The sequence below is a fragment of the Amblyraja radiata genome, chromosome 17 (genome assembly GCF_010909765.2).
Source record: "Amblyraja radiata isolate CabotCenter1 chromosome 17, sAmbRad1.1.pri, whole genome shotgun sequence".
NCBI lineage: Eukaryota > Metazoa > Chordata > Chondrichthyes > Rajiformes > Rajidae > Amblyraja > Amblyraja radiata.
In genome coordinates, this window is record NC_045972.1 from 3,664,176 (window position 1) to 3,690,789 (window position 26,614).

Sequence of the window (26,614 nt, forward strand, 5' to 3'; positions counted from 1 at the left end):
GGAGGAAACCGAAGATCTCGGAGGTCACGGGGAGAATGTACAAGTTCCGTACAGACAGCACCCATTGTCAGGATTGAACCCGGGTCTCTGGCGCTGTAAGGCAGTAGCTCTTTCGCCGAGATCCTTATTGTTATAATTTGTTGCACAACACCACATTGTCAGCAACAAACAGCAATAATGCACTAAATGTGTTCACCTTGCGTGGGTCAGGCAACAATAATTATACAATTAAATAAGTAACCCATTGTCTGCAAAAAGATCCAGATTTGCTGCAATATTCAGACCAAATTCGGTACAAAATTGAATGAACATGTCAAAATTGCTAAGTATATTAGTTGTTAATTTAAGAACATCCAGAGGATATGAGGATAAGGCAGCAAAGCTAGGGATCCGCAATGATCTGATTGAAGGACAGAGAGGATTCACAGGGTCATGGGGTCACTCCTGTCACTGCTTTCAATTTATCAAATCTAAAGAGGAAAAGGAATTGCTGCTAATAAATTGTCACACATTCTCTGGATAATAATAATAATGGGAAATGTTTCTTTGCAAGTCATAAATAAGAATATTTAAGGACAGCCTCAACCATAATTAATTAAGTAAACAATTAATTTAATACAGAAACACAGGGACAGCTGGAAGACAAACAGCTTCTCACCACCATTTTGCTATTCAGTGGGGTTTACACGCAACTGTATTTTGAGTCTTTGCTTCATTTCTCATGTACACTTTACAAAAATCTACCAACATTACAGCGGCATGGTGGCGCAGCGGTAGAGTTGCTGCCGTACAGCGCCAGAGACCCGGTTTTGATCCCGACTACAGGTGCTTGTCTGTATGGAGTTCTCCCCACAACCGTGTGGGTTTTCTCCAGATGCTCCGGTTTCCAACCACACTCCAAAAACGTACAGGTTTGTGGGTTTAAGAAGGAACTGCAGATGCTGGAAAATCGAAGGTAGACAAAATTGCTGGAGAAACTCAGCGGGTGAGGATGAGCAGGCCTGAAACGTTGCTTATTTCCTTTGCTTCATAGATGCTGCCTCACCCGCTGAGTTTCTCCAGCATTTTTGTCTACCTTCAGGTTTGTAGGTTAATTGGTTTCGGTAAATACTCTCTCTAGTGTGTATAGGATAGTGTTAGTGTACGGGGATCGCTGGTCGGCGCGGACTCGGTGAGCCGAAGGGCCTGTTTCCGTGCTGTATCTCTAAACTAAACTAAACTTTCAAATAGCTCAAATAAGAAAATGAACTGATCACAGAAGGATCTGTAGTCCCAGTAAATGGTTTAATAGTGAGACAAGTTGGAATGTAGTTGTAACATACAGACAAAATATATTTTATTAACATAACAAGAATACTGCCATGGCAATTTATGTTTTATATGCAAGTCACTTTTCCTTTCCTAAGAATCTTACTCTGCTTTCTTCCAAAAACCTAATCAGCAGAGGATAAGAAACTTGATCAATACATATTCATAGAGTCCTAGAATAAGCTCATTGCTCCCACATACCTGTGCAAGCTGTTAAAGTCAGCTGTTCTATTTAGTGTCATTTATGTGACGACTCTTTGCATACCTTGGGCATGTTGGTTTTAAATGATTTATGTACAGAAACACATCTAGCCAGTCTCTCGCCATGTAATAAACACTTCACCTTTCTCTTGTGTGCACCATAGTGGATGACAACCTCTAATTGTTCATCATTACACTCCACCTGTCTTCATCTCACCTCTCAATTACCTTGGGTATGCAAAACAAAGAATTTCACTGTGACTCGTCTCATTCATTCATTCATTCATTCATTCATTCATTCATTCATTCATTCATTAATTCATTCATTCATTCATTCATTCATTCATTCATTCATTCATTCATTCATTCATTCATTCATTCACCCTCCCAGTTGTACCATTGCAATTGTGTAAATTGGTCAAGCACTTAATCAGTGACCTTTTGAAATTTCCTATTGAGTCTATTTCTTCACCCTCTTTAGAAGAACGTTCCAGATTTTTAACAACCCTCTGGCTGCAAAGAATTTATTTTGATTTCTCTAATATTTAGTCATTGTTTTCAGTTTATGAATCCTTCCAACCAAGTACATTCAATCTATGATTTATAATGACTTGCCGCCAGCAGCTGAAACAGCTCCCCCCAGGTGGCTTAATCAAAGCCCCTCCAAATTGTGAATATTTCCCTTTAGGCTCCCTTTAACTTTCTCTTCTCCGGGAGAACATTCCCATCTTTTCCAATCATAAAATGGAACTTTCTAATCTCTGGAAGCTTTCCAGCTGACCTCTCTACATAGCCTGTCTAATTATTTTGCATAATTTTGCAGTTAAAACCTAGCCGGTGATTTGAAAAGTTTTGCCATTAATATCTCGTCCCCGTATTCTATAATGCAAATAACAAAGGCAAGTATGTTTTCTTAATTGCTTTATCAACTTGCTGTGCCATCTTCAGGAATTTAGAAAAAAGCTCCCCAAATTAGTTTAGTTTAGAGAGACAGAGCCAAAACAGGCCCTTTGGCCCACTGAGTCCTCACTGACCAGCGATCCCCGCACATTAACACTACCTTACACGCACTAGGGACAATTTACGTTTATACCAAGCAAATTAACCTACAAACCTGTATGTCTTTGGAGTGTGCGAGGACACAGAAGATCTCTGAGAAAACCCACGCAGGTCATGGGGAGAACGTACAAACTCCGTACAGACAGCACCCGTAGTCAGGATTGAACCTGGGTCTCTGGCGCTGTAAGGCAGTCGCTCTATTGCCGAGCCACCGTGCATGCACATCAAAGTAGTACCAGTTAGATTACACTGCCAGGAGGTTACCCATTTCATTCCAAGGCCTTGCAAAGTTTGATAATATCTTGTTCACTTGTTCTACAGTATGTTCACTTTACTATGTTGCAAAGTTTTGTATCATTGACATACCCAGATCCGCATCAGTTGTATATATACCAGGATTATTTAACGACTCTTCATGGCCCTTATTGAATGTATTAATTCCACCTTAAAACCTATTGCAACAGGCATAGGCTGAAACAGACCAGCAGCCTTTGGCTTTGGCACACGTCCTATATATTTCATCCCACTCAAGGTATAAAGATTGACTTTACTGCAATAAAGAAGTGTACTTCCCTGTTGTTGGAGGATTGCATAAGATTACATAACTGAAGGCTTTTAATTCCCATGAGAAGGCAGGTAAAACATTTTGGCAATAAGAATTCTACAATCAGTTCCATCTTCAACAGAAATATAAACTGGGAGATGTAATTCAGGCCGTGAATTTTATTGCATACACTTAACACAACTATGTCAAATTAATGCCTATACCTCCAATAAAAACACAATGGACTGGAGTTTCTTATCCATAGGGTAGTACGGTGGCGCAGCAGTAGAGCTGCTGCCTTACAGCAGCGGAGACCCTGGTTCAATCCTGACTACGGGTGCTGTCTGCACACAGTTTGTACGTTCTCCCTGTGATCGCATGGGTTTTCTCCGATTGCTCCAGTTTTCTTCCACATTCCAAAGACATGCAGGTTTATAAATTAATTAGCTTCGGTAAAAGTGTAAATTGTCCCTAGTGTGTAGGCTAGTGCTAGGATTGCTGGTCGGCGTGGACTCGGTGGGCCGAAGACCTGTTTCAACACTATATCTCTTATATAAAAAGAACATTTGACCAATGCGATTGAGAGGTCCACCTGTGGAGAGAGTTATTAATTTTGCTTGAGTGGAAGTGTGAGGATAAAACATGGAATAAAGTACAATATAACAAATTGCATCAGCTAACTAAATCTAATTCTGATGGTGTACTGCTACTGCCATTGTGCAAAGTAAGTAATGAAATATGCCTGATAAGAAAAATAATATTACAGTGCTGGGAACATATTTTTATGAAATTGATAGGTGTAATCAACTTATAGTAATCAGCTGTTCACATCCTGTAATGGATACATCACTTATTCATGTTAAGCACCAAGGAATCAAGGAGGCATATCTAATTATTAAGTCAATTCATATCCAAGCATCAATATATTGCAAGGTTTTTTCCGAACCCAATGTAGTTCATTTTCAGAAGCACAACAACCTCCAACCTGCTGAGGCATGAAATACAGGCATGTCATTGGCTTTCTGGGTAGTTACCTAGCAACAGCTTATACCTTAAAGGCTCACTGGATTTCATTTGAAGTACCAGAAATGAATGGTGCTACCTGCATCTAAATAACACTACTTTGTATAGAAAATATTAATACACACTAATTACAAAATCATTTTTCAAGAGTATATATACGTATCCAGCAAGCACCCTTTTCATAGTATGTTCAAAGGCTGATGAAAGTGGTTCATGTAATCCAGGCTCAGATTCAGTACTTGGCATTATGTGCTTAATCTAAGTTCCTGTAGGACATTATAAATTATCTTTGGATTGTGCCTGCATAAAGCAAACAGCTTTTAATCTCCACTGCAGTGGAGTATGATATGCATAACTGTTTTGTTGTCATTGTAAAATGCAAGATTTGATTAAAAGCAGAATTCACATTTTGGTCAGATAAGATTTCATATATAAGTCAGGTCAAGGGAGGGAAACAAAGGCTCGTTACACTACAGATAGTGTCTTTTGAAGATTCCTATGCTCAGAAATATTAAATTGAAACATTTATCATCATCTAAAATATAATGCATGATAAACCTTGGTTATTATTGTTCATTTCTCATGTAGATATTAATATTCTTCTACAATGGCATATTAATCCATCGTGCAGAAAGCATTAAACATTCCTTATCCTCTCATTAAATTATTTTTCTTTTCAGTTTTAAATTCTTTCTCTCCCATCATCCTGCAAGGTTTGACAATGGCTGTTTCTGGGCCTTCATGGAAACACACTAAATGTTGAAAAAGACAAGGAAATATTTCTTCATTTTTTTTTTCCCCTGAAGAGAGATTCTTAGTTTGCTACCTCGAGTCAAATAACATCATAGACTTTACAATGTACAACATGGTGCATGGAAAATAGACACAACATGCTGGAGTAACTCAGTAGGACAGCCAGATGCTGCCTCTCCCGCTGAGTTACATCCAGCAATTTTTGTCTATCTTCGGTGTAAACCAGCATCTTCAGTTCCTTCCTACACACATGGTGCATCAATCCACTTAGGTAGTCATAAAATAATTCATGGAAAAAGTGCTTTACATTCCTTCATAACGCTTAAAGATACACATATAGAAATTGAGTTAGACAAAGCACAAAATGTAGAAACAAGGAATTGCAGATGATGGTTTAAAAAAAAAAGATACAAAGTGCTGGAGTAACCGAGAGGGTCAGGCAGCAGCTCTGGAAAACATGGATAGGTGATGTTTTGGCCCAGGATCTTTCTTCAGACTGATGAGAGGGCGGGCAGGACAAAGCCTGGCAAGTGATAGGTGGATACAGGGAGCATATAGTAGATGGTTCATCAAAAGCCAAGGATGGAAAGACTAAAGATGTGACATACGAACAGTGAAACCAGAGAAGGAAATGTAGGTGGGAGGGGTGGGGAGAGGAGAAACGAGTGCATGACCAGGTGGGCAACAGGAAGGAGAGTTGGGGGAGGGAATGAGTGGAATTGTGGTTCTGGTACGTTACCTAAAATTGGAGAATTCAATGTTCATACCATTGGGTTTTAAGCTACCTAAATAACTTGTGTTTGCATGGTGTAAATCCCCTGTCCTGTCTGTGTTGGCTTTATTCATTCTCCCTGTCATTTTATGGGATCCCCCATATCCCAAACAACTGCTGACCAGTAGGTTACAGCCATTGTACATTGTATAGGTATGTGGCAGAATCTTGAGAGAGTTGATGGGTTTCTGATACAGTAAATGGTTCTACGAGTAGCTATCAGAGGCGTTATGAAATCGTACAAGGTGCAAATGAGCGTATTTTTATTTCTCAAGGCCATTGTAATTACATTTGATAGAGTGGGAGTGAGCCACCTCCTGGAAGCATTAGAATCAGGTTGTAGAAATTATTCCCACAGAACTATTCTGCAGGGATTTCCAGGATTTTCATTCAGCTATGATAAAGAATTGGTAATATATTTAATATATTTCAAGTCATTATAAAGTAATTTGGAACTTACAATTGGCAGCAGCCTAGTCCTGCTGTCCTTCATTGGGCACTGGAGGACATGGTACTGGGAAATGTAGTGAAGAAACTTTAATAAGTTGCTACAGGTTACCTTATGTTGGTGGTGGTTGAAGTAACGCGTGTTTATCAAGGATCAGTTGTCTATCCAGCATAATGCCAGGGTATTTGACTGTTGTAGGACCTGCACCTATCCGGTCATGCAAAGTGTATTCCAGCAGTCCCTGTGTGCCTCATAGATTGCAGAAAGGAGATAACATTAAATAAGGTCTCTGTCCTTGTAGACAAGGCACAGTTGATGCACTTGTGTTTCTGGTCTTTGCTGAACCAAAGAATTTTGATATTTGAATTCTCCGCAGATTCTGCCACATGTGTCTATCAGCAAATATCCAGGGAATCTGCTTTGACTTTCTATACTTCGAGACCGCCTTCACCTAACATTTATCAGCCACATATGCTACTTGTCCTTATTAGTTGATGTTTGAAGGTTGTCTTGTTATATGTGAACACAGACTAAACCTTAATAACTTAAAACAATTATTTGCTGTTGTACACTGAAGCGACAAATCACAAAATGAAAAATTGTAATGATCCAGGATTGATTTTATGGATAGAATTTCAAAATGTTAGTTGGCTAAGAGGCACTTCATATTTTTCACTTAAAACATAACATCATAATTCCCGGTATTGTAGACACTTTTGCCATTTTTGAAATAATTTTGGTAAGCACTCACCAACCCAAGTATGCTTTCAAGACACTTCTTGATAAGGAAGGGAGAGTGAAGTTTCTTCCAGCAAAATGGACAGGTTTTCTTCACAATTTTTAAGTCGTGATTTCTTCACAATTAATGATCCAGGGGTAGGATCACATGGCCAGGAGACTTGAAACACAAAATATTATTAAATCACTTTAATTATGTAAGATATTATGAATTATATGAAAACATTTGACATTAATTTCAACTGTCCTTTGCTTTGTTTTCATGTAAATACTTTTGTTTAAATGGTGACTATTATGAACAGAATGTTGGGCTCAAGTCTATGTGTACAGACAAATTCCATCTTTTGGAAATGTTAACTTAATTATGGGATAACAGATGAAGATGAACTATTTAGGAGATTATGATTCATAATAATTAACATCTTTAAATAATAATATAGATACATTTCCTTTTAAAAAAAAAAGGGAAAATATGTCAGGTATGTATTTGTGAGATTTGCTGTGGGCACATAATATTAATGACTTGTAAATCTTGTCTCTTTTTTCTTTTAGGGCTCCAATCCCATTCTGGTTGCTATGGTGATTTTGCTAAACATTGGTGTCGCCATTTTGTTTATCCACTTTTTTATTTGAATGCCTATTTGTCAATGAACTGTGTAAAAGAAAACTGATGTACTTCAATATGAAAAAGTCTGAGAACGTGGTCAAGTTCTTCACATTTTGCCTTTCCTAGATATCAATACTGGATTTTAGTCAAAGTTAATGGCATAAATAAAATAGCTCTGTGGCATGACAGAATGGTAAAATATGCTTCCCCATCACTTCAATGATTTAATATGCATTGTTTGAAGAGAAGAACTGTAGACAACCTAGACAAAAGGTAACATTATCTTAGTTTTGGCATCAAGAAATGAAAAGACCATTTGGTTATCCACGAGGATTTACTCTGAATGTACTCAAGATGCTGTAGTTTACTGTATTTTTTGTTGGTCTACTCAAGTCAATTTTCAAAACTATAATGTTCTATTGTTTATTGTTGTGGATACATTCATAATATTTTGATTAAAATGAGCTGAAGACAGTAATTATACCATATTAATCAACTCATTAGGTTCTATTACAAGCCTTTACAATTATTTTATATTTTTTAATCAGTTCTTTTTTTTTAGAAAAGAAGACTCCTGACCTTGAAAGGTGAGAGAGGATGTATTCATTTTTTGATTAACAGTAGTATTACTGCACCACAACAAAAATCAGAACCTGCAAATGGCTGTTTAGTTCTTTCCAAGGATGTGAAAGAAGAAATGTTCATGATTCAAATGAAACCTTTTCTATAATTCTATTTTGTAATATTCAATATTTAAAATTTTAATGGAACTAATTTTCCTGACATGAAAATGTACACATCTTGAAAGTCACATAAAAACAATTCAGCACTTAAGGAGTTAATTCTGAGTTCAAGAATTTGTGCCTTTTGCATCTGATTTTTAACAGATATATTTTCTCAATTGCTTTTCATGGTCCTTCAATATGGGACTGCTTCCAAAGCTGTAACTGACATGAAATGTTGAAAAGATTAACAAAAAAACACTTGTAAATAGCAGGCAAGCTGTGGAATTAAGAAGATCTGACTTTGAGATAGAGATTTGATAATTATGGAATTTAATGTTGGTAGTCTAACATAAAAGGAAATTGCTATAAATATGCATCTTTAATGGTTATCAATCCAATTAAAATTACCTAATTCCAATAAATAGTGCCATCTCCCCAACTAGTTATCAAATATTGACATCAGTCCACATTAAGGATTTATAAATTATTAACAATTAGGTATTATTTTGAACTTAATAATAATAATTTACAAAGACATGAGCATTGTAATTAATTGCTCAAACAACAATAGTTCCTAAATCTTGTCAATAGCTTAAGCCTAGACATGATAGAGATGATAAAACTATCTTGTCAAGAGAAATCCAGCTGCATCTCCATGCCTTCATCTCCACACAGTATCAGTCACCTGTCCACAAGCAACCCATTTTAATGCCTGAAACTGTCACAGAAATTAACAGGAGAAACTCAGCGGGTGCAGCAGCAACTATGGAGCGAAGGAAATAGGCAACGTTTCGGGCCAAAACCCTTTCTCTGAGGAAGGGTTTTGGCCCGAAACGTTGCCTATTTCCTTCGCTCGATAGATGCTGCTGCACCCGCTGAGTTTCTCCAGCTTTTTTGTGTACCTTCGATTTTCCAGCATCTGCAGTTCCTTCTTAAACACAGAAATTAACAAATTTTACAATTGACTGCAATTAAAATATCAGCTGTGAACACAATGAGGGGAACAAGTAATTAGAACAAGAAAGGACTTCCCCTTGACTACCACTTGTAAAGTATTGTGAAGATCCTGAAATGCTTATGTAATGTGTTGACTGGTGTAAAGCATGCAAACACAACAGCCATTAGCACATAAATAACAATAAGATAATTTACGGACTAATTTATATTATTTGGAAGATAAATGGTGGCCAGGAAAGCAGAAATATTCCCATAATCCTTCCCAAATGGTCCCGTGAAGTTTGTTATGTGCACCAATGTAAACAAAGGCCTGCCTAACATGGCACCCACAAGCAACAACTTCAAAAATACAGCGCTTCTTCACTGAAGTGCCGGCACTGTTTATGTGCTCATTTTTGTTTTGAATCCTTCCAAATTTAAAGCTAACACTCACAAGGAACTAAATAAAATGTTATTTTTTCATAGTCTCTTGATATTTAAAATGCATGCCTTTGCATGGCCCTTGGTTCATATGTGTCAACTAAATATTTTGAGATAACTAATAAGCAAATAAGGATTTAGATGAAATTCATTATCAAAAAGGACTTTTATTTGTATGGACATACTATCCTACTAAATTGCCAGAGTGAGGACCACCGTAAATTGGAGATGCAGCACCTCATATTTCGCTTGGGCAGTTTGCACCCCAGCGGTATGAACATTGACTTCTCTAATTTCAGGTAGTCCTTGCTTTCTCCTCCCCTTCTCAGCTCTCCCTCAGCCCACTGTCTCCGCCTCTTCCCTTCTTCTTCCCGCCCCCCCCCCCCCACCCTCACATCAGTCTGAAGAAGGGTCTCGACCCGAAACGTTGCCTATTTCCTTCGCTCCATAGATGCCGCCTCACCCGCTGAGTTTCTCCAGCATTTTTGTCTACCTACTAAACTAGGCATGGCAGAATTTTTATATACTTCACAAATAAGTAAAATGCATAATTTTTTCGATGCAAACCTTGCTTGCTTAGGCCTATTCTGTTAATTTGGTAGTCATTTTACATCCACGGCAAAAAGAACAATACAAATATGATTCCCTTAGATCACTTGCCCCATTTTAAAAGGCTTCTCTAACAACTATTTTATTAATGAATCCTAATTATCACCATTGAGAATATCTTATCAGTGACTTGTAAGTGTGATGTGAAATTGATATTTTAACAAATTTACTAATAAAAAATAACAATCTGGCAAGCTTACAAATCTTGTCAACATTTTCCAAATGCACTTCCCCATGCAAATATGTTTTATCAAAAGAAACTATAATATTAGCAACGCCAGAGCCATTTTAAGTTGTCCCTGCATAAGAATTCTATTCTTCAAGCTGGGTGGCCACTTCATTTCACACTGATAGCATTTCTCAGCATAAATACAGGGCTAGCATCTTACAATCGCACACAGAAGCACTTACAAGTGAAACAAAGCCGTGAAAACTTGTGGTAAAATTGATGCAGGTAAATATACCACCCCATGACTGCAAAGGTGAACTAAAAAGATAAAACAAAATAGAATGTGCCAGTCGTTTACAAGTGGTCCTTGTGCTACTTGTATTTTTACGATGTCTTCCTGTTTGTAATTACGTGCAATTTACTTAAATCAACAAACATTTAGAGCCAAAATAACAAAAGTAAAAACTTCGCACAAAAGTAATGGGACACATTTTGTGAAAGATGTGTTCTGCATGCAATGTTTCTTTAATCTGGAAAACCTCTTTGAAAGTCCAACGTTGTGTTCAACGAGTTATTTGATTTAATTTTCTGTTGCATCTGCAAACATCACAGGTTGTGATCTATTATTCAATCCATATAATACTCATGCTCTAGTCTCACACATAAATGTTTCTTCTTTTAAAATCAAGCAATTTTAAATGTAAACCAACATTGATACAAAGCCCCATAGTCCTTCAAAAAATTGGCACAGATTTGTATAGAGATTTCAATTTAGCTACGTTAAGATGACAATGCTTGTTTTGTAAATGTTTTATATCATTTTGACACACATAAGCAAACAACAAATCAGTAATAAAACTTCGTGAACCATATGAGCGATTCTCACTTGCAAAATGGTGTAGGTATTCAGTCTGAAGAAGGATCCCGACCTGAAACGTTACCTATCCATGTTCTTCAGAGATGCTGCCTGACCCGCTGAGTTATTCCAGCACAGTGTCTTTTTTTGAAAAACCAGCATCTATAGTTCCTTGTTTCTAGATTATTTAGTATTACGCTGTCCAGTCTTGACTTTTTGCCGCTAATAATCTTTTTGAATGAAATTCCCATGTGTATGACAGCGTTAACCCATAATTGCCCATTTCCAAAAATATATTAACCAAGAAAATGGATTTTGCCCATTTAGGGTGCGGTGTTCTGCTCTGATGCCAAATTGGGTGATACTAAAAAAAATTAGAAACTGAGGCATCATTACTTTGAGAAAACGTTATCATGGACTTCATACACTTAAAGGAGATACACACTTTCAACATTGGTGGTTTTCCAAAATTATTGGTTGCCATCATGTTTCACATTGCCTAGTAGAAAGTGAGAGAACTCTCTCCAAGGAAGGACTGGGGAGAGAGACAGGGAATGGCAGAGATCAGAGGAAGGGGCGAAAATAGGGGGGGGGGGGGGTTATCAAGATGCTGGGGACAATCGATGGTGGATGAGGGGAGAAATTAAGTCAGGGTTAATTGGCACAGTGTGCAGTAATAAGGCCCCACACTCCGTGGAACAGAATGTAATGCACAAATCATTCGCCCCTTGAAACAGATTGCTTTTCTGTTCATTTCAACTCGACTTATTCACCCAATCCCTCAAATTCTTCAGAAATGATTAATTAATCAATCTGTATTGGTTGTTTCGCTACCTTTCCTGGGTATTCTTAGGATGAAGAATTTTAATTATTTAACCCTATATTTAGTCACAAAGACTGTCTAATCATATATTTTCTCTGTGGCTCGTAGATGCTGTTTTATCTTCTGGCCTTGCCTACTCAGAATTCATTGGAGCTCAATGCTATTCTATCAAACAAACTAAATGCATGAACAATGCTATTTTATGTCATTTTTAGCATTTGGGAGCAAATAATATTCCTATAATAGAAGTTTTGAGAAAAGACAACATTTGCAAATGTTTTTGCCATTTTTAAAGGTTTTTGCAATAACTGTTGTTGTAAAGTTTCCCATCCAAAATGGTGATTGTCTTTGGATTTCACAGAGAAAGGGAAAGTCTTTGGTTAAAGATGAATTTTCATTCTGATGTTTTAGTCTGCTAGAATCCCAGCCATGTTTAAAAATCAGGGGAATTATAAATGTTTAATGGTTGCGTTAGTCTTGATCAGAAAGTGCTGCTAACCAGCTCATGGACGACTTGAAAAGGTGCATCAGCAAGATATTTAGCATATGGGCTACAGGGCACAATACTGTGTGCACTTGGGTAATCACCGATTCACACGAGCCATTCATCCTGGTGAAAAGGCATGTAATTCTGAAGTTGTTGCTACCAATAAGATCCAAAGAAAAATATATAAATTACACATTAACAATGAACAGCAGTAATAGATTAAGATGTTTTAAAACGCCAAGAATTTGATAAATTCAGGTTATCTCATATAAGCGCAACGTTAGCAATATACTAATAGTTCTTTTTCCAAAAATATTTAGTGCAGTCTTTGACTTCCTTTCAATTTTTCATTTGGTTTTCCAGCATAATCAAGGATGAGTCTCACCCTTGGGGTGTCTCAATCCCTCTTCCCCCCTCTCCCATCGGGCAAGAGGTACAGAAGTGTGAAAACGCACACCTCCAGATTCAGGGACAGTTTCTTCCCAGCTGTTTTCAGGCAAATGAACCACCCTATCACTGAGTAGAGAGGGGTCCTGACCTACCATCTACCTCATGGGAGAACTTCAGACTATCTTTAATCAGACTTTACTGGACTTTACCTTGCACTAAACATTATTCCCTTTATCCTGTATCTGTACGCTGTGGACGGCTTGATTGTAATCATGTGTAGGCTCTTCACTGACTGGATAGCATGCAACAAAAATGCCTTTCACTGTACACATGCCGATAATAAACAAAACTTAACTAAATGAGTTGCATCATTTCCATTAAATAAATTCATAATATAATGCATGATGTCCCCAATAAATAAAACAAAATATATTGATGCTATTTCAAAATCATTAAAGTAATCTGGAAAATATTGAGCAATCATTTCTTCAGTTGAAATAAACTGATTGAGTGCCACATATTCCGGTTTGCCAAAATGCTAAAGTATCTGGAGACACAATGAACTACAGATGCTGGTTTACAAAAAAAGTGCTGGAGTGACTCAATGGATCAGGCAGCATCTGTGGAGAATATGGATAGGTTTCATTTTGGGTCGGGTCTGAAGAAGGGTAATGACCCAAAATGGCTTCAATCCAAGTCCTCCATGGTTAGCCCACGTTTGGATTCTTACGTGCAGTTCTGGACACACCATTATAGGAAGGGTGTGGAGGCTTTGGAAAGGATGCAGATGAGGGTTTATGCCTGGATTAGGGGGTATGAGCTGCAGGGAGCCGATGGACACTTAGATTGATTTATCTGGAACATCAGAGTAGCGGAGAGATGCGATAGAAATATATAAAATGATGAGAGGCATAGATAGGGTAGGCAGTCAGAGCTTTTTTCCCCACAATGGAAAAATGAAATACTAGAGGAAATGGCTTTAAGATAAAAGGGGTAAAGTTTAAAGGAGATGTGCAAGGCAGGTTTTTTTACACAGTGAGTGCCTGGAATGTGCTGCCAGGAGAGGTGGTTGAGGCAGATACGATTGTGGCATTTACGAAACTTTGGATAGGCACGTGGAGGAAATGGATTAAATGGATAAGTGTTGGTCTTGAGTTGGGAATGTTTGGAACAGACATTGTGGGCTGAAGGGTCTGTGCATGTGTGCTGTACTGTTCTAAGTTCTCCAGAGATGTTGCCTGACCATGCAAAGATATGTGGCTTTGAAAGCAGTGCAGATGAAAAGTTTATGGGATCGTGCAGAAAATAATCATAAAGCCAAACAAAATGGTGGTCTTTCTACCCGAAGGGCATATGTGGATATACTGTACATGTATAAACCTTGGTCAGACCACACACACAGAGTACAGACAGACCACACACACAGAGTACAGAGAGTCGTTATGGTGCATCATCTTAAGAACATTTGTCTTGGTGGAGGTGCCATTGTTATTTACTAGAATTATTCTCTAACTCCAGGGATAACCAAAGACAGATTGTACAAACCCAAAAGTAGCATTCTCTGAAATGTGGAAGGAATGTTCTGATTAGATTAGATTAAATTGGATTAGATTCAACTTTATTGTCATTGCACAAATATAAGTACAGGTACAACAAAATGAAGTTTAGCATCTAATCAGAGTGCAAAGTAGTAAAATGCTGATTAAAACAATATATACAAATGAGGATATATTGATCTATGTACATAGGCAAATAAATATATACAGATGAAAGATTAACGTGCTATATTCTGGTGAATAGAGCTTAACAGTAGATTGTGTAAACTATAAATAATACTGATGAGAAAGGGGGGAGGGGGGCTAGTGCCGGGCCTGTGAGTTCAGCAGGGTAATGGTGTTTTGGGGAAGAAGCTGTTCCTTAGCCTGCTGGTGCGAGACCTGAGGCTCCTGTGCCACCTCCCTGATGGGAGGAGGGCAAACAGTCCATGGTTGGGGTGTGAGGGGTCCTTAATGATTCAATTAACAATATTAAGTTATTAAAGGAGGGCAAGTTTGATGGAGACAAACTATTTCTGCCAGTTGGGAAACAATGACAAAAGTCTAAAAATTATAACTAGGCCTTAGAGAGCTAAGAAAAAAAGATACAAAGTGCTGGAGTAACACGGCAGGTCAGGCAGCATCTCCGGAGAACATGGATTGGTGATGTTTCAGATTGGGACCCTTCTTTAGACTTTAGTTACAGGAGTAAAGTTAGGAAACATTTCTACAAGCAGTGAGGCATAGCTTTTTGAAATTCTTCAATAGATTGCAATTGCTGCTTGGTTAACTGTTAATCTTAAATTTGAATTTGATTGATTATAGCAAAAAGTACAAAGGGATATAAGACAGAAGCAAAGAATCAGGCAAGTCTGCAGTCGAACGGCACAGTGGTACAACGGTAGAGTTGCTGCCTTCCAAGAGCCAGAGACCCTGGTTAGATACTGACTATGGGTGTTGTCTGTACGGAATTTGCACGTTCTCCCTGTGACCACGTGGGTTTCCTCCTGGTGCTCCGGTTTCCTCCCACATTCCAAAGACGTGCAATTAATTGGCTTCTGTAAATTTTCCATGGAATGTAAGATCAAACTAGTGTATGGGGGGATTGTTGGTCTGCGTGGATTCGATGGGCCGAAGAGCCTGTTACCATGCTGTATCTCTAAACTAAACTAAACTTTGAATGGGAGGTTAGATATCAAACTCATAATACTTCAATCCATATCTCTAAGTTAACGTATTCAGCAGTTGCTTTAAATGTTATTGGCAAATTTAGGGAAATATGTTATTTAATGTTATAACAAGAATGACAACAATTTTGGTGCTCTCTGTGACCAGACGACAAAGGTCTAAATTGATTGGCCAAATGCTCAGAGATTTCACAAGGGAAATCTTTTTTATACAAATTATAATCTGGCCCCGAATAAGCAGTTGATCAGATTCACCTGTTGCTTTCAGTAATAATTTGTATAACTATTTAAAGGTAAAGAATTTACAAGGCTATAGGAAGAGAGTGGGACTGACAAGATTATTGCACAAAGAACTGGTGCTTACTCAATGGGTTGAAAGAGCTTCTTCTGTGCTGTAGCAAGTCTTTAGAGAGAAGATTCCTTGTGGCACCTTAAATTTTCAACTCCTCCTCAAAATATTGAACATTGGAACACAATTGTATTAATTGACCTAATGTAAGGAGATATAAGGGTAGATGATTAATAGTTTGGAATAGGGAGATAGGTTTTAAGATAATACCAATGGAGTGTTTAAGAATATGAAATCTAGATTTCAGGTTGAAACCTCAATGGTGCTTATATTTGTGACAACACAAACGCCAAGTGAATTTATTTTCTTACATTAAGTCCAATAAAGTAAGACCTAAGCACATCCCCGATTGGCAAACTGTACAGAACTAGTCCATTGAGCTCACATGCAACAGTCGCCAGGTCTCAGCACCACTTTCAAATTCCAATCTGCACTCTAGTTCTTATGAGCAGTGCCCGATCCAGGCATGCCTGAGGCTGTGGACATGACTACCTGCGATTATGCAGGGATAACCAAGATGCAAAATCAGAGAACAAGGGCTGTGGTGGAGGAGATTCCAGAGATTTGGAATGGATGAGACCATGGAAGGATGTGAGGACAAGGATGAAAAGTTCTAAAAAAATTATTATGCGACAAAAAATCATTTTTAGTTTGCACATATTTTAGGAAGTCTAACCAAGGCAGGTCCTTCACAGAAAATGTCAGGGCCCTGGAGCATATTGTAGAGCAGAGGGTTCTAGGAGTGCAGGTACACAGTTCCTTGAACGTGGTGTGACAGGTTGTTAAGGTGGTCAGGAAGGTTTACGCTACATTGGCCTTCATCAGTCAGGGTATTGAGTATAGAGGTTGGGTTTCTATGTTAGAGCTGTGCAGGTGCTGCTGAGAGCATAGTTGGAGTATTGTGTTCAGTTTTGGTCACCTTTCTGTAGGAAAGATGTTGTTAAGCAGGAACGAGTGCAGAAAACATTTACGAGGATGTTGCCAGGACATGAGGGTCTGAGCTATCGGGAGCGTTTGGGCAGGCTAGGATTATATTCCTTGGTGCATAGGAAGATGAGAGATGATCTTATAGAGGTGTATAAGATCATGTGAGTAACTATAGGGTAGATCCACAGTCTTTTACCCAGGGGAATCATAAACCAGAGGACATTGAGAGCAGAAAGACTTAATGGGAATCTGAGGGGCAACATTTTCACACGGTGGGTGTATGGAATGAGCTGCCAGAGGGAGCTTGTTGAGGCACAAACTACCACATTTAAAATACATTTGCACAGGTACAGGGATAGGAAAGGTTTAGAGGGAAGATAGACACAAATTGCTGGAGTAACTCAGCGGGACAGGCAGCATGTCTGGAGAGAAGGAATGGGTGACGTTTCGGGTCAAAACTTCTCTCCAGAGATGCTGCCTGTCCCGCTGAGTTACTCTAGCAATTTGTGTCTATCTTTGGTTTAAACCAGCATCTGCAGTTCCTTCCAACATAAGGTTTAGAGGGGTCTGGGCCAAACATGGGCAGGTCGGACTAGTATAGATGGGCCACATTGGTCGGCAGGGGCAAGCTGGGCCAAAGGGAGTGTTTCTGTTCTGTATGGCTCTATGACTCTCTAAATACTGGAACAGTTAGTGAAGAGGATATAATCCAGGCATCAGAGTTTATGTGGTGCTCCAGTTTACAGAGAGTACATTGACAATACAGTCAATAAATATCATTTTATAGACAACATACCACATGTCAAACATTCACACAAATCAGTAATCGCTCTGTGAATTGTGCTTTTGCCTAGACATGTCTACCTAGATTGGTTTGAATAGGACATTTTTGAGCAATATATGTTGCAAATGCATGAAAAATGTGCAAGAACTGGACCACAGGTTGGGCAATCATACTATAAAGATATACACCTGTAGACTTGCTACACTGAGACTGAACAGTTCAACGATAAGTACATAACATCACTGGAATCCTGTAGCAATAATTTGAAATTAATCACTTTTGTCCTTTAACTCGAGAATTTCTTCTTAATCAGTGCTTCATCCCAAGCTCTTGTGTCACCAGATTTTTTTATTTTAAACTAACCATAATAAAAGTCCAACAAAATCTAGAGATGTCCAAAATGATAGTGAATAAATTTACTTAAAATATATTCTACCCACAACATCTAGTTCTGGTGCTTTAAGACTTCGTTCATACCTTTTTCAGAATCATTCAACTTTAGGATTTTAAAGTCCGTTGATTTTATCCAAAAATCAAGGTTTTGCATAGTGAGCTACAGAGAAAATATTTCTTAATCTTCCTCTGCCGTTTACAAGGTAGAAAACGGTTCTTTTAGGTCAATTTGCTATTTTTATTCCATACCCTGTTGATAGGAGATTTTAATTTAAATAAAACCTTATCGCAAAGACTACAACTCACTTGAAAGCAAAATAAGCTGATTTTCCCAGCGATCTCCACCTAACTAAATGGCAAAATACTACAATCAGGGTTTCAGATTAACCTTCAATGCCAATGCATCAGAGCTTTGAGAAAAGCAGAATTATTTAATAACCGTTTGTGCAACCTTAGCAGAGAAAATGCATACTAAACAATGATTGCATTTCGAGGCTCTATGCTGACTAAGCACTAACGTGTGCTAAGTACACATCGAAAAGACAAATGTAAGCAGTTTCAAAATGCATTTTAAAATACTTGCTACACTGTGGCTGAATAGTTCAAAAATAAGTACATAGATTTAACATCACTCGTATCCTGTAGCAATACTTTGAAATTAATCTTCTTTGTCCTGTAACTCAAGACTAAATGAGTCATCCGCTAAATGTCTTCTTAATCACTGCTTCATCCCAAGCTCTGGGGTCACCACAAACTATTTATTTTTACTTCCCATAATAAAGGTCCAACAAAAGAGAATGATGATATGGAATGAGTTCCTCAAAAAAGGGAAACATTCTTAAGCGTTCTAACTGTGGTTTTAGTTTAATTTTTAGAGACACAGCGTGATTACGGGCCCTTCGGCCCATCGTGTCTGCGCCAACCAGGGATCCCCGTACACGAGCACTATCCTGCGCATGAGGGACAATTCACAGAGACCAATAAACCTACAAACCTGCACGTGTTAGGAGTGTTGGGGGAAACCGAAGCACCCAGAGAAAACCCACACAGTCACGGGGAGAATGTACAAACTCTGTACAGACAGTACCTGTAGTCAGGATAGAACCCTGGTCTCTACTGCTGCGCCACCATGCTGCTGTCACCCACTGTACATGATTGACATTTTGGATTTGCACCCAATGTAATAGACAAAGGATATTAAACCTGGAGGTGAGGAATATCTCTACCTAATTCCGTGAAAACAATATTGTTCGTATTTCTGGAAAATAGAATTCAGTGACTGATTTTCAAGTTGTATTAATGCCTTGCACAGCATCGTATTTTCCCCTGAAGCATAAGACCAAATGTATTATCTTTCTTTTTTAAATCGCTGATGATTATGTTCCTTAAGATTAAAATTTAAGCAAATGAATACTGTTTGCTTCCATCCAAGCTTAACAATTTCATTTGAAACCCTTTCGTAATAGAGAGGAATTCTGAACTTTGTTAAATTGAAATAGTACAGTTTTGCTTGATTCATTAGAACCCATGTGATGGTGATCGCGACTAAATAAGACTCATAATAATCGTATGAGCTCAAAGAAGGATATCCCATCGGGCCTCTTCCCAAATGTCATTACAATAAGTGCCTCAATTTTGAAGGGAGTATCTCAGATTGATTTAAGCATAGAGATAATATATCAAACTCAGCGAGTCAGGGGGCAAATGTGGAGGGAAATGCACAGTCAGCCTTTTGGGTCCAGATGAAGGGTCCTGACCTAAAATGAAGGCTGTCTATTTTTCTCCACAGATGCTGCCTGATCCAGCGAGTTCCTCCAGCAGATTTTTTGCTGCTCCATATTTGCAGTTTCTCGTGTCTCGATAATATACTGGGTGTTTTTGCACAGTCTCTTCATGGCACCAGAGACCCAGGTTCGATCCTGACTTCAGGTGCTGCCTGTGCAAACTTTGTACGTTCTCTCTGTGACCGTATGGGTTTTCGTTGAGTGGTCCTGTTTCCTCCCACTTTCCTAAGTCGTGCAGGTTTGTAGGCTAATTGGCTTCTGTAAATTGCCTCTAGTGCGTAGGACATATGTACTGTAGTGTACGGGTGATCGATGATCGATGTGGACTCAGTGGGCTGCAGGGTCTGTTTCCATGGTGATTCTCTAAACTAAACAAATCAACTTTGAGAAAGCCTGGAAAATCACCATTGTATAATACAATTTTTAGAATGTACTTTAGAGACGCCCTTTTGTCACAAGTCAACCCACTGAAGACAAATTTAATTCAAAGGTGCACAGTGGCGCAGTGGTAGAGTTGCTGCCTTACAGCGCCAGAGACCCACGTTCGATACTGACTACAGGTGCAGTCTATACAGAGTTTGTACATTCTCCCTGTGACCGCGTGGGTTTTCTCCGGGTCTTCCGGTTTCTTCCTACACTCCAAAGACATACAGGTTTGTAGGTTAATTGGCTTTGGTAAAATCGTAAATTGTCTCTAGTGTGTAGGATAGTGCTAGTGTACGGGATGATCGCTGTTCGGCACAGACATGGTGGGCCGATGGGCCTGTTTCCGCACTGTATCTTTAAAGTCTCCCAGCTTTTGGTCTACCAGAGAAATGGATCTTGAAATGTCCCCTTCTTAGTTCCTCAGCTTCCAATTATTGCCTCATTTAAGTTTAGAAAAACACGGAATGGGAATTACAGGCACAGACTTGCAGCCCACCAAAAAGGGCTATGGGTGGATACAACATGTAACATTTTTGTTCCAGTAAAAAACTGAAATTATATCTGGATATGAAAATTCAGAATTCCAAGGTACTAAAATCGAGATCTTGTTCTTCCTATGAATCACATCTAAAGCTCCAGAGAAATCAATAAAAATTGAAGCTTCTGTAACATACATTCAATAACCATTCTTGGAGGCACTATACACTCAATTGTATTTCATCTAAACTACATGGAAAGGTTTAATGAAGAAGTACAATATAATGATGTAGTCTGGCACTTCTGCTGTAACTGGCAATATGATCTTACATTTGTAAAATCAAATATCTTGATTAAAGACATTGTTGAGGCCAGAAGCAGATCAACAACAACATTTGTATTTATATAGCATCTTTAACATAGAACAAAATAACATGGTGCTTCATAGGAGCAAAATCAACTACTCTTTGATAACTGGACTTTTGTCAAGGTGCATGTACCATCCACACGTTATTCATTAAAACCAAGGGCCACTTGGAGACTATTCCATCAATTCTCCACCTTTCTATGCATTTTGTGGGCGTTTTCACTTGGCAGATGACAACCTGATAAAATAAAACATAGCCAGAGAGCATCTGACTGACTTTGTGGGCTAGTCGAGAGAATTACCTAAGTATCAGCACTCCTTTTTTCAATATTATTGTTTCAGATCTAGGACTGGCAGCCATTGATGCAAAGCAAGCAATTTATTAATTCTATACAACTATCCCAACTACAAGAGTGCCTTCAAATGACCAAACTGCAGTCATAGAGAAGTCCGGAGCTGACGGAGGCCATGATCTTTTGAATGAAGAATATAACAAAATGACTTTGGCTGAAAAAAATTGAAATCTTGGAATATAGATAATACACACATGTTTCATTTTTAGTAAAAAGTATCGACTATTATTATGACCCTGTGCGTTTCTTTGCATGTGTCATCAATGTAACAGTTTATCTACAAAGGTTAAATGCAACAAGCTTTTAAACTACTAAAAAGATCTACTTTACGAATATTGTGCTGGGGGCTTTGATGAAGTACATCGTCTGTAATCTAGCCAATTAATGTACAGTCTGCATGTTCCAGTTCTGCACAGAGCTTGGCAAGCTATTGCAACAACATTGTACACATCGGCCTGTCAGAAGATATTGCTTTCATCTGGTTTGGTTAGAATTCAACTGCTAACTGTAGTAAATCATTGAACAGTACAGAAATGTTATTTGTCTGATTAATTATATTGGCAATCAGAGACCAGTGATAGTTTATTATCAATATCAAAAAATGTAAAGTGAAAATTCATTTGGTTTGGTAATTCCAATCCCTGATGAATGAATGCAGGGTTTCCATAGATTATAATGAATAAAATAATTCTCTGAATACTCTGATATGAGTTTTTCAATTAAAAAAAATTTAAAGTTATATTTGTCCCCAAATTTCCTTTAAACATTTTGTATTTGATGGCCATAATTATTTTATCACTGATATCTAATTCAGCCCAATTCATGTCTATGGTTTGATAAACTATGATTTGTGAAATTTATCTGGAAAAAAATGATGCTTCAGTTTTTTAATTATGATTTCAGGACATCATGAATTTCAAATATACAATTCTGTTTCTGTATGGTTTCCAATATCCAATGTACAACTACAGTTTCTGTATTATTTTAAACTTTGTTGAAAATTGCATGACAGAAAATTCCTGCAGTTGATAACATGCAACCGAGAATTTTGTTCAAATATTACAAGTTGCCTCAGACAGCACAAAAATGCCTATTAACATAAAAAAAGTTGTTGCCTTTTGTGACTCAAAGTAGAGTTCAATGGTATGAATTTGTCAGTCTTTTTCAACAAAAAAAAATGTTTTATTTTGCATGTAAGCAGATGTTTACTCTGATAATGTGTGAAGATTTTATGCTTTAAAAGGGAATGTTGACAAATTATATTCTTCATGATTTAATTTTAAAGAAATAGTTCGAAGTTTCATCAGGTCTTTGTCTTTTGTTTCATATTTATTTCACCATCTGTTTTCCCTCAGAAATAATTAAGAATGCCTTGCTTAACAAATGTTGCGAATGGTTAAATCTAAAACATTGTGACAATTAAATCCCTTCAGTAACCTATTGAGGTGATGCAAATATTGTTTTTACATTTATAACATTTGATATCAATGAATATGCTTTCAAAGCACCCTTGTTCAATGTGTTGATAGTCTTTTGGGATATCAACATTGCATATTCACCCTAGTGTACAAATGATACTTAGATTAACCCAAATAACAATGCTCACATGTAATATTAATTTTGAGTTTTTTAAATATTTCATGAAATTTGCATTAGTGTAATTTTTCTTTGGATTCATACTATAAATTAGCTCAAATATTCAATTTGTGAAATCAATCTCTGTGGTTTAGCAGCAGGACCTTAAAATGGGGAATTCAATTTTCATACCGTTAGGTTGCAAACTACCTAAGCAGAATATGAGGTGGTGTTTGTGTGTGGCCTCACTGTGGCAGTGGTGGGGTACCAGGATCGAAGGATCAGTTTGAACATAGAACTGGCCCCACTATATCTGTGCCGCACATGATGCCAAGTTAAACTGATCTCGTCTGCTTGTACATGATCCATATCCCTCTATTTCTTGCACTTCCTCATGCCTATCTAGAAGCCTCTTCAATGCCACTGTCGTATCTGCCTCCACCGCCACCCCTGCCAATGTGTCCCAGGCCCCCACCACTCTCTGCGTAAAAGACATGCCCCGCACATCTCCATTAAACATTTCCCCTCTCACCTTATAGCTATATCCCCTGATGTTGTACATGTCCACCCTGAGAGAAAGATTCTGACTGTCTACCCTATCTATGGCCCTCATAATTTGATATGCTTCTATCAACGTTTGACATTCTAGAGATAAGAATCCAAGTTTATCTAACTTCTCCTTCTCGCTGACACTCTAATCCAGGCAGCATTCTGGTGAACTTCCTCTGCACACTCTTCAAAGCATCCACATCCTTTATGTAATGGGGTAACTCTAAATGCGGCCAAACCAGCTTTATGGGGCTGTATCATGACTTCATGACTATTATACTCAATGTCACTGGCAATGAAGGGAAGTATACCATACACCTTCTTTGCCATCCTATCTACTTGTGCTGCCACCTTCAGTGAGCTTTGACCTTGGACTCCAAGACCCCTCTGCACATCAATGCTGTTAAGGGTCTTGCCTTCAACTGTATACTCTCCCCCTTACATTCAACCTCCCAAAGTGCAACACTTCACATTTGCTCGGATAAAATTCCATCTGCCATTTTTCCACCCATTTCTGCAGCTGATCTAGATCCCACTGTTTCTTCTGACAGCACTCCTCACTGTCTGCAACTCCTCCAATTTTGGTGTCATCTGCAAACTTACCCACCCATCTATGTCCAAGTCATTTATATATATCACAAACAGCAGAGGTCCCACCACAGATCGCTGCGGAACTCCACTGGTCACAGACCTCCTGCCAGAACATCTTCCATCCACCACAACCTTCTATGTCTTCTATGAATAAGCCAGTTTTGAATCCATTTATCCAAATCAGCGTGAATCCCATGCATTTTTATCTTCTGGATCAGGGTACCATGAGGGACAATCAAAAGCCTTACTAAGATCCATGCATGCAGCATCCAACACCCTACCATCATCAATCTCATTCATCACATCCTCAAAAAACTCAATCGTTAGTAAGACATGACCTGTCGTGTTCAAAGCCATGCTGGCTAGACCTAATTAGCTCATTCTCTTCTGAATGGGAGCAAATCTCGAAGAGCTCTCTCCAATAGTTTCCCTACCACTGATGTGAGGCCTATAGTTCCCTGGATTCTCTCTACTTCCCTTCTTGAACAAATGAACAACATTGGCCACTCTCCAGTCCTCCGGGACCTTATTTGTGGCTAAAGTAGAAACAAAGATCCTCATCAAGGCCCCACAATCACATCCCGTGCTCAATAACGCTGGATAGATCCCATCCGGCCCAAGGGACTTTTTAACCTTAATGTTCTTCAAGAGCCTCAGCCCCACCTAGTTCTTGATCTCAAACTCCCCTAGATATTTGTGTTCTCCACACTGGTCTTGCAAAGTACTAGTTTAGCACCTCGCCTACATCCTCCGACTCCAAGCATGGATTCCCTACTTTATCCTTATACCTAATAACAACTGCTTCCCAATCTACCCTCCTTAGCTCCCGCCTAATGGCATTGTAATCTGCTTTCCCCCAGTACAGTACCTTCCCCCAACATGTCAGAGGTGTACGATGTTAGGGGAGAAGGCAGGAGAATAGGGTTAGGCGGGAGAGATAGATCAGCCATGATTGCATGGTAGACAATAGACAATAGGTGCAGGAGTAGGCCATTCGGCCCTTCGAGTCAGCACCGCCATTCACTGTGATCATGGTCGATCATCCACAATCAGTACCCCATTCCTGCCTCCTTTAGGGGCTCAATCTAAACCTCTCTTGAAAGCATCCAGAAAATTGGCCTCCACTGCCTTCTGAGGCAGAGAATTCCACAGATTCACAACCCTCTGTGTGAAAACATTTTTCCTCATCTCCGTTCTAAATGGCCTACCCCTTATTCTTAAGCTATGGCCCCTGGTTCTGGACTCCCCCACATCGAGAACATGTTTCTTGCCTCGAGTAAGCCCAAACCTTTAATAATCTTATGTTTCAATAAGATCCCCTCTTATCCTAAATTCCAGAGTATACAAGCCCAGCTGCTCCATTCTATCAACATATGACAGTCCCGCCATCCCGGGAATTAACCTGGTGAACCTACACTGCACTCCCTTAATAGCAAGAATGTCCTTCCTCAAATTTGGAGACCAAAATGCACACAATACACCAGGTGTGTTCTCACCATGGCCCTGTACAACTGCAGAAGGACCTCTTTGCTCCTATACTCAACTCCTCTTGTTATGAAGGCCAAAATACCATTCGTTTTCTTCACTGCCTGCTGTACCTGCATGCTTACTTTCAGTGACTGATGAACAAGGACCCCCAGTTCCCGTTGTACTTCCCCTTTTCCCAATTTGACACCATTCAGATAATAATCTGCCATCATGTTTTTACAACAAGTGGATAACCTCACATTTATCCACATTAAACTGCATCTGTCATGCATCTGTCCACTATTTCATCTTTTATAATTGACTCCAGCATCTTCCCCACCACCGATATCAGGCTAACTGGTCTATAATTCTGTTTTCTCTCTCCCGCCTTTCTTAAAACGTCGGATAACATTAGCTACCCTCCAATCCACAGGAACTGATCCTGAATCTATAGAACATTGGAAAATGATCACCAATGCGTCCACGATTTCTAGAGACACTTCTTTAAGTACCCTGGGATGCAGACCAACAGGCCCTGGGGATTTATCAACCTTCAGTCCCATCAGTCTATCCAATACCATTTCCTGCCTAATGTGGAGTTCCTTCAGTTCCCCCGCCTCCCCAGATCCTCTGGCCACTAGTACATCAGGAAGATTGTTTGTGTCTTCCTTAGTCCCTGGTAGGCTCCAGTACAAGCTGCTCACGGAAGCACTCCACAAACTCCCTTTCTTGGGGTCCAGTACCAACCTGATTTTCCCAGCCTACCTGCATGTTGAAATCTCCCATAACAACCGTAGCATTACCTTTGTGACATGCCAATTTTAACTCTTGATTCAACTTGTGCCCTATGTCCAGGCTACTGTTTGGGGGCCTGTAGATAACTTCCATTAGGGTCTTTTTACCCTTACAATTCCTCAGTTCTATCCATATTGACTGCACATCTCCTGATTCTATGTCTCCC

General features: G+C 38.8%; 1 protein-coding gene across 1 annotated transcript in view; it reads left to right on the forward strand.

Annotated features, from left to right (window-relative positions):
• The window catches only part of jph3 (junctophilin 3), a 160,420-nt gene extending 152,497 nt beyond the window's left edge, over positions 1-7,923 (forward strand). The window contains exon 5 of the mRNA XM_033035637.1: positions 7,399-7,923. Coding sequence (XP_032891528.1) covers positions 7,399-7,479 — 81 coding nt within the window. The 3' untranslated portion in view covers positions 7,480-7,923. The remainder of the gene's footprint in view (positions 1-7,398) is intronic.
• The last annotated feature ends 18,691 nt before the right edge of the window (positions 7,924-26,614 follow it).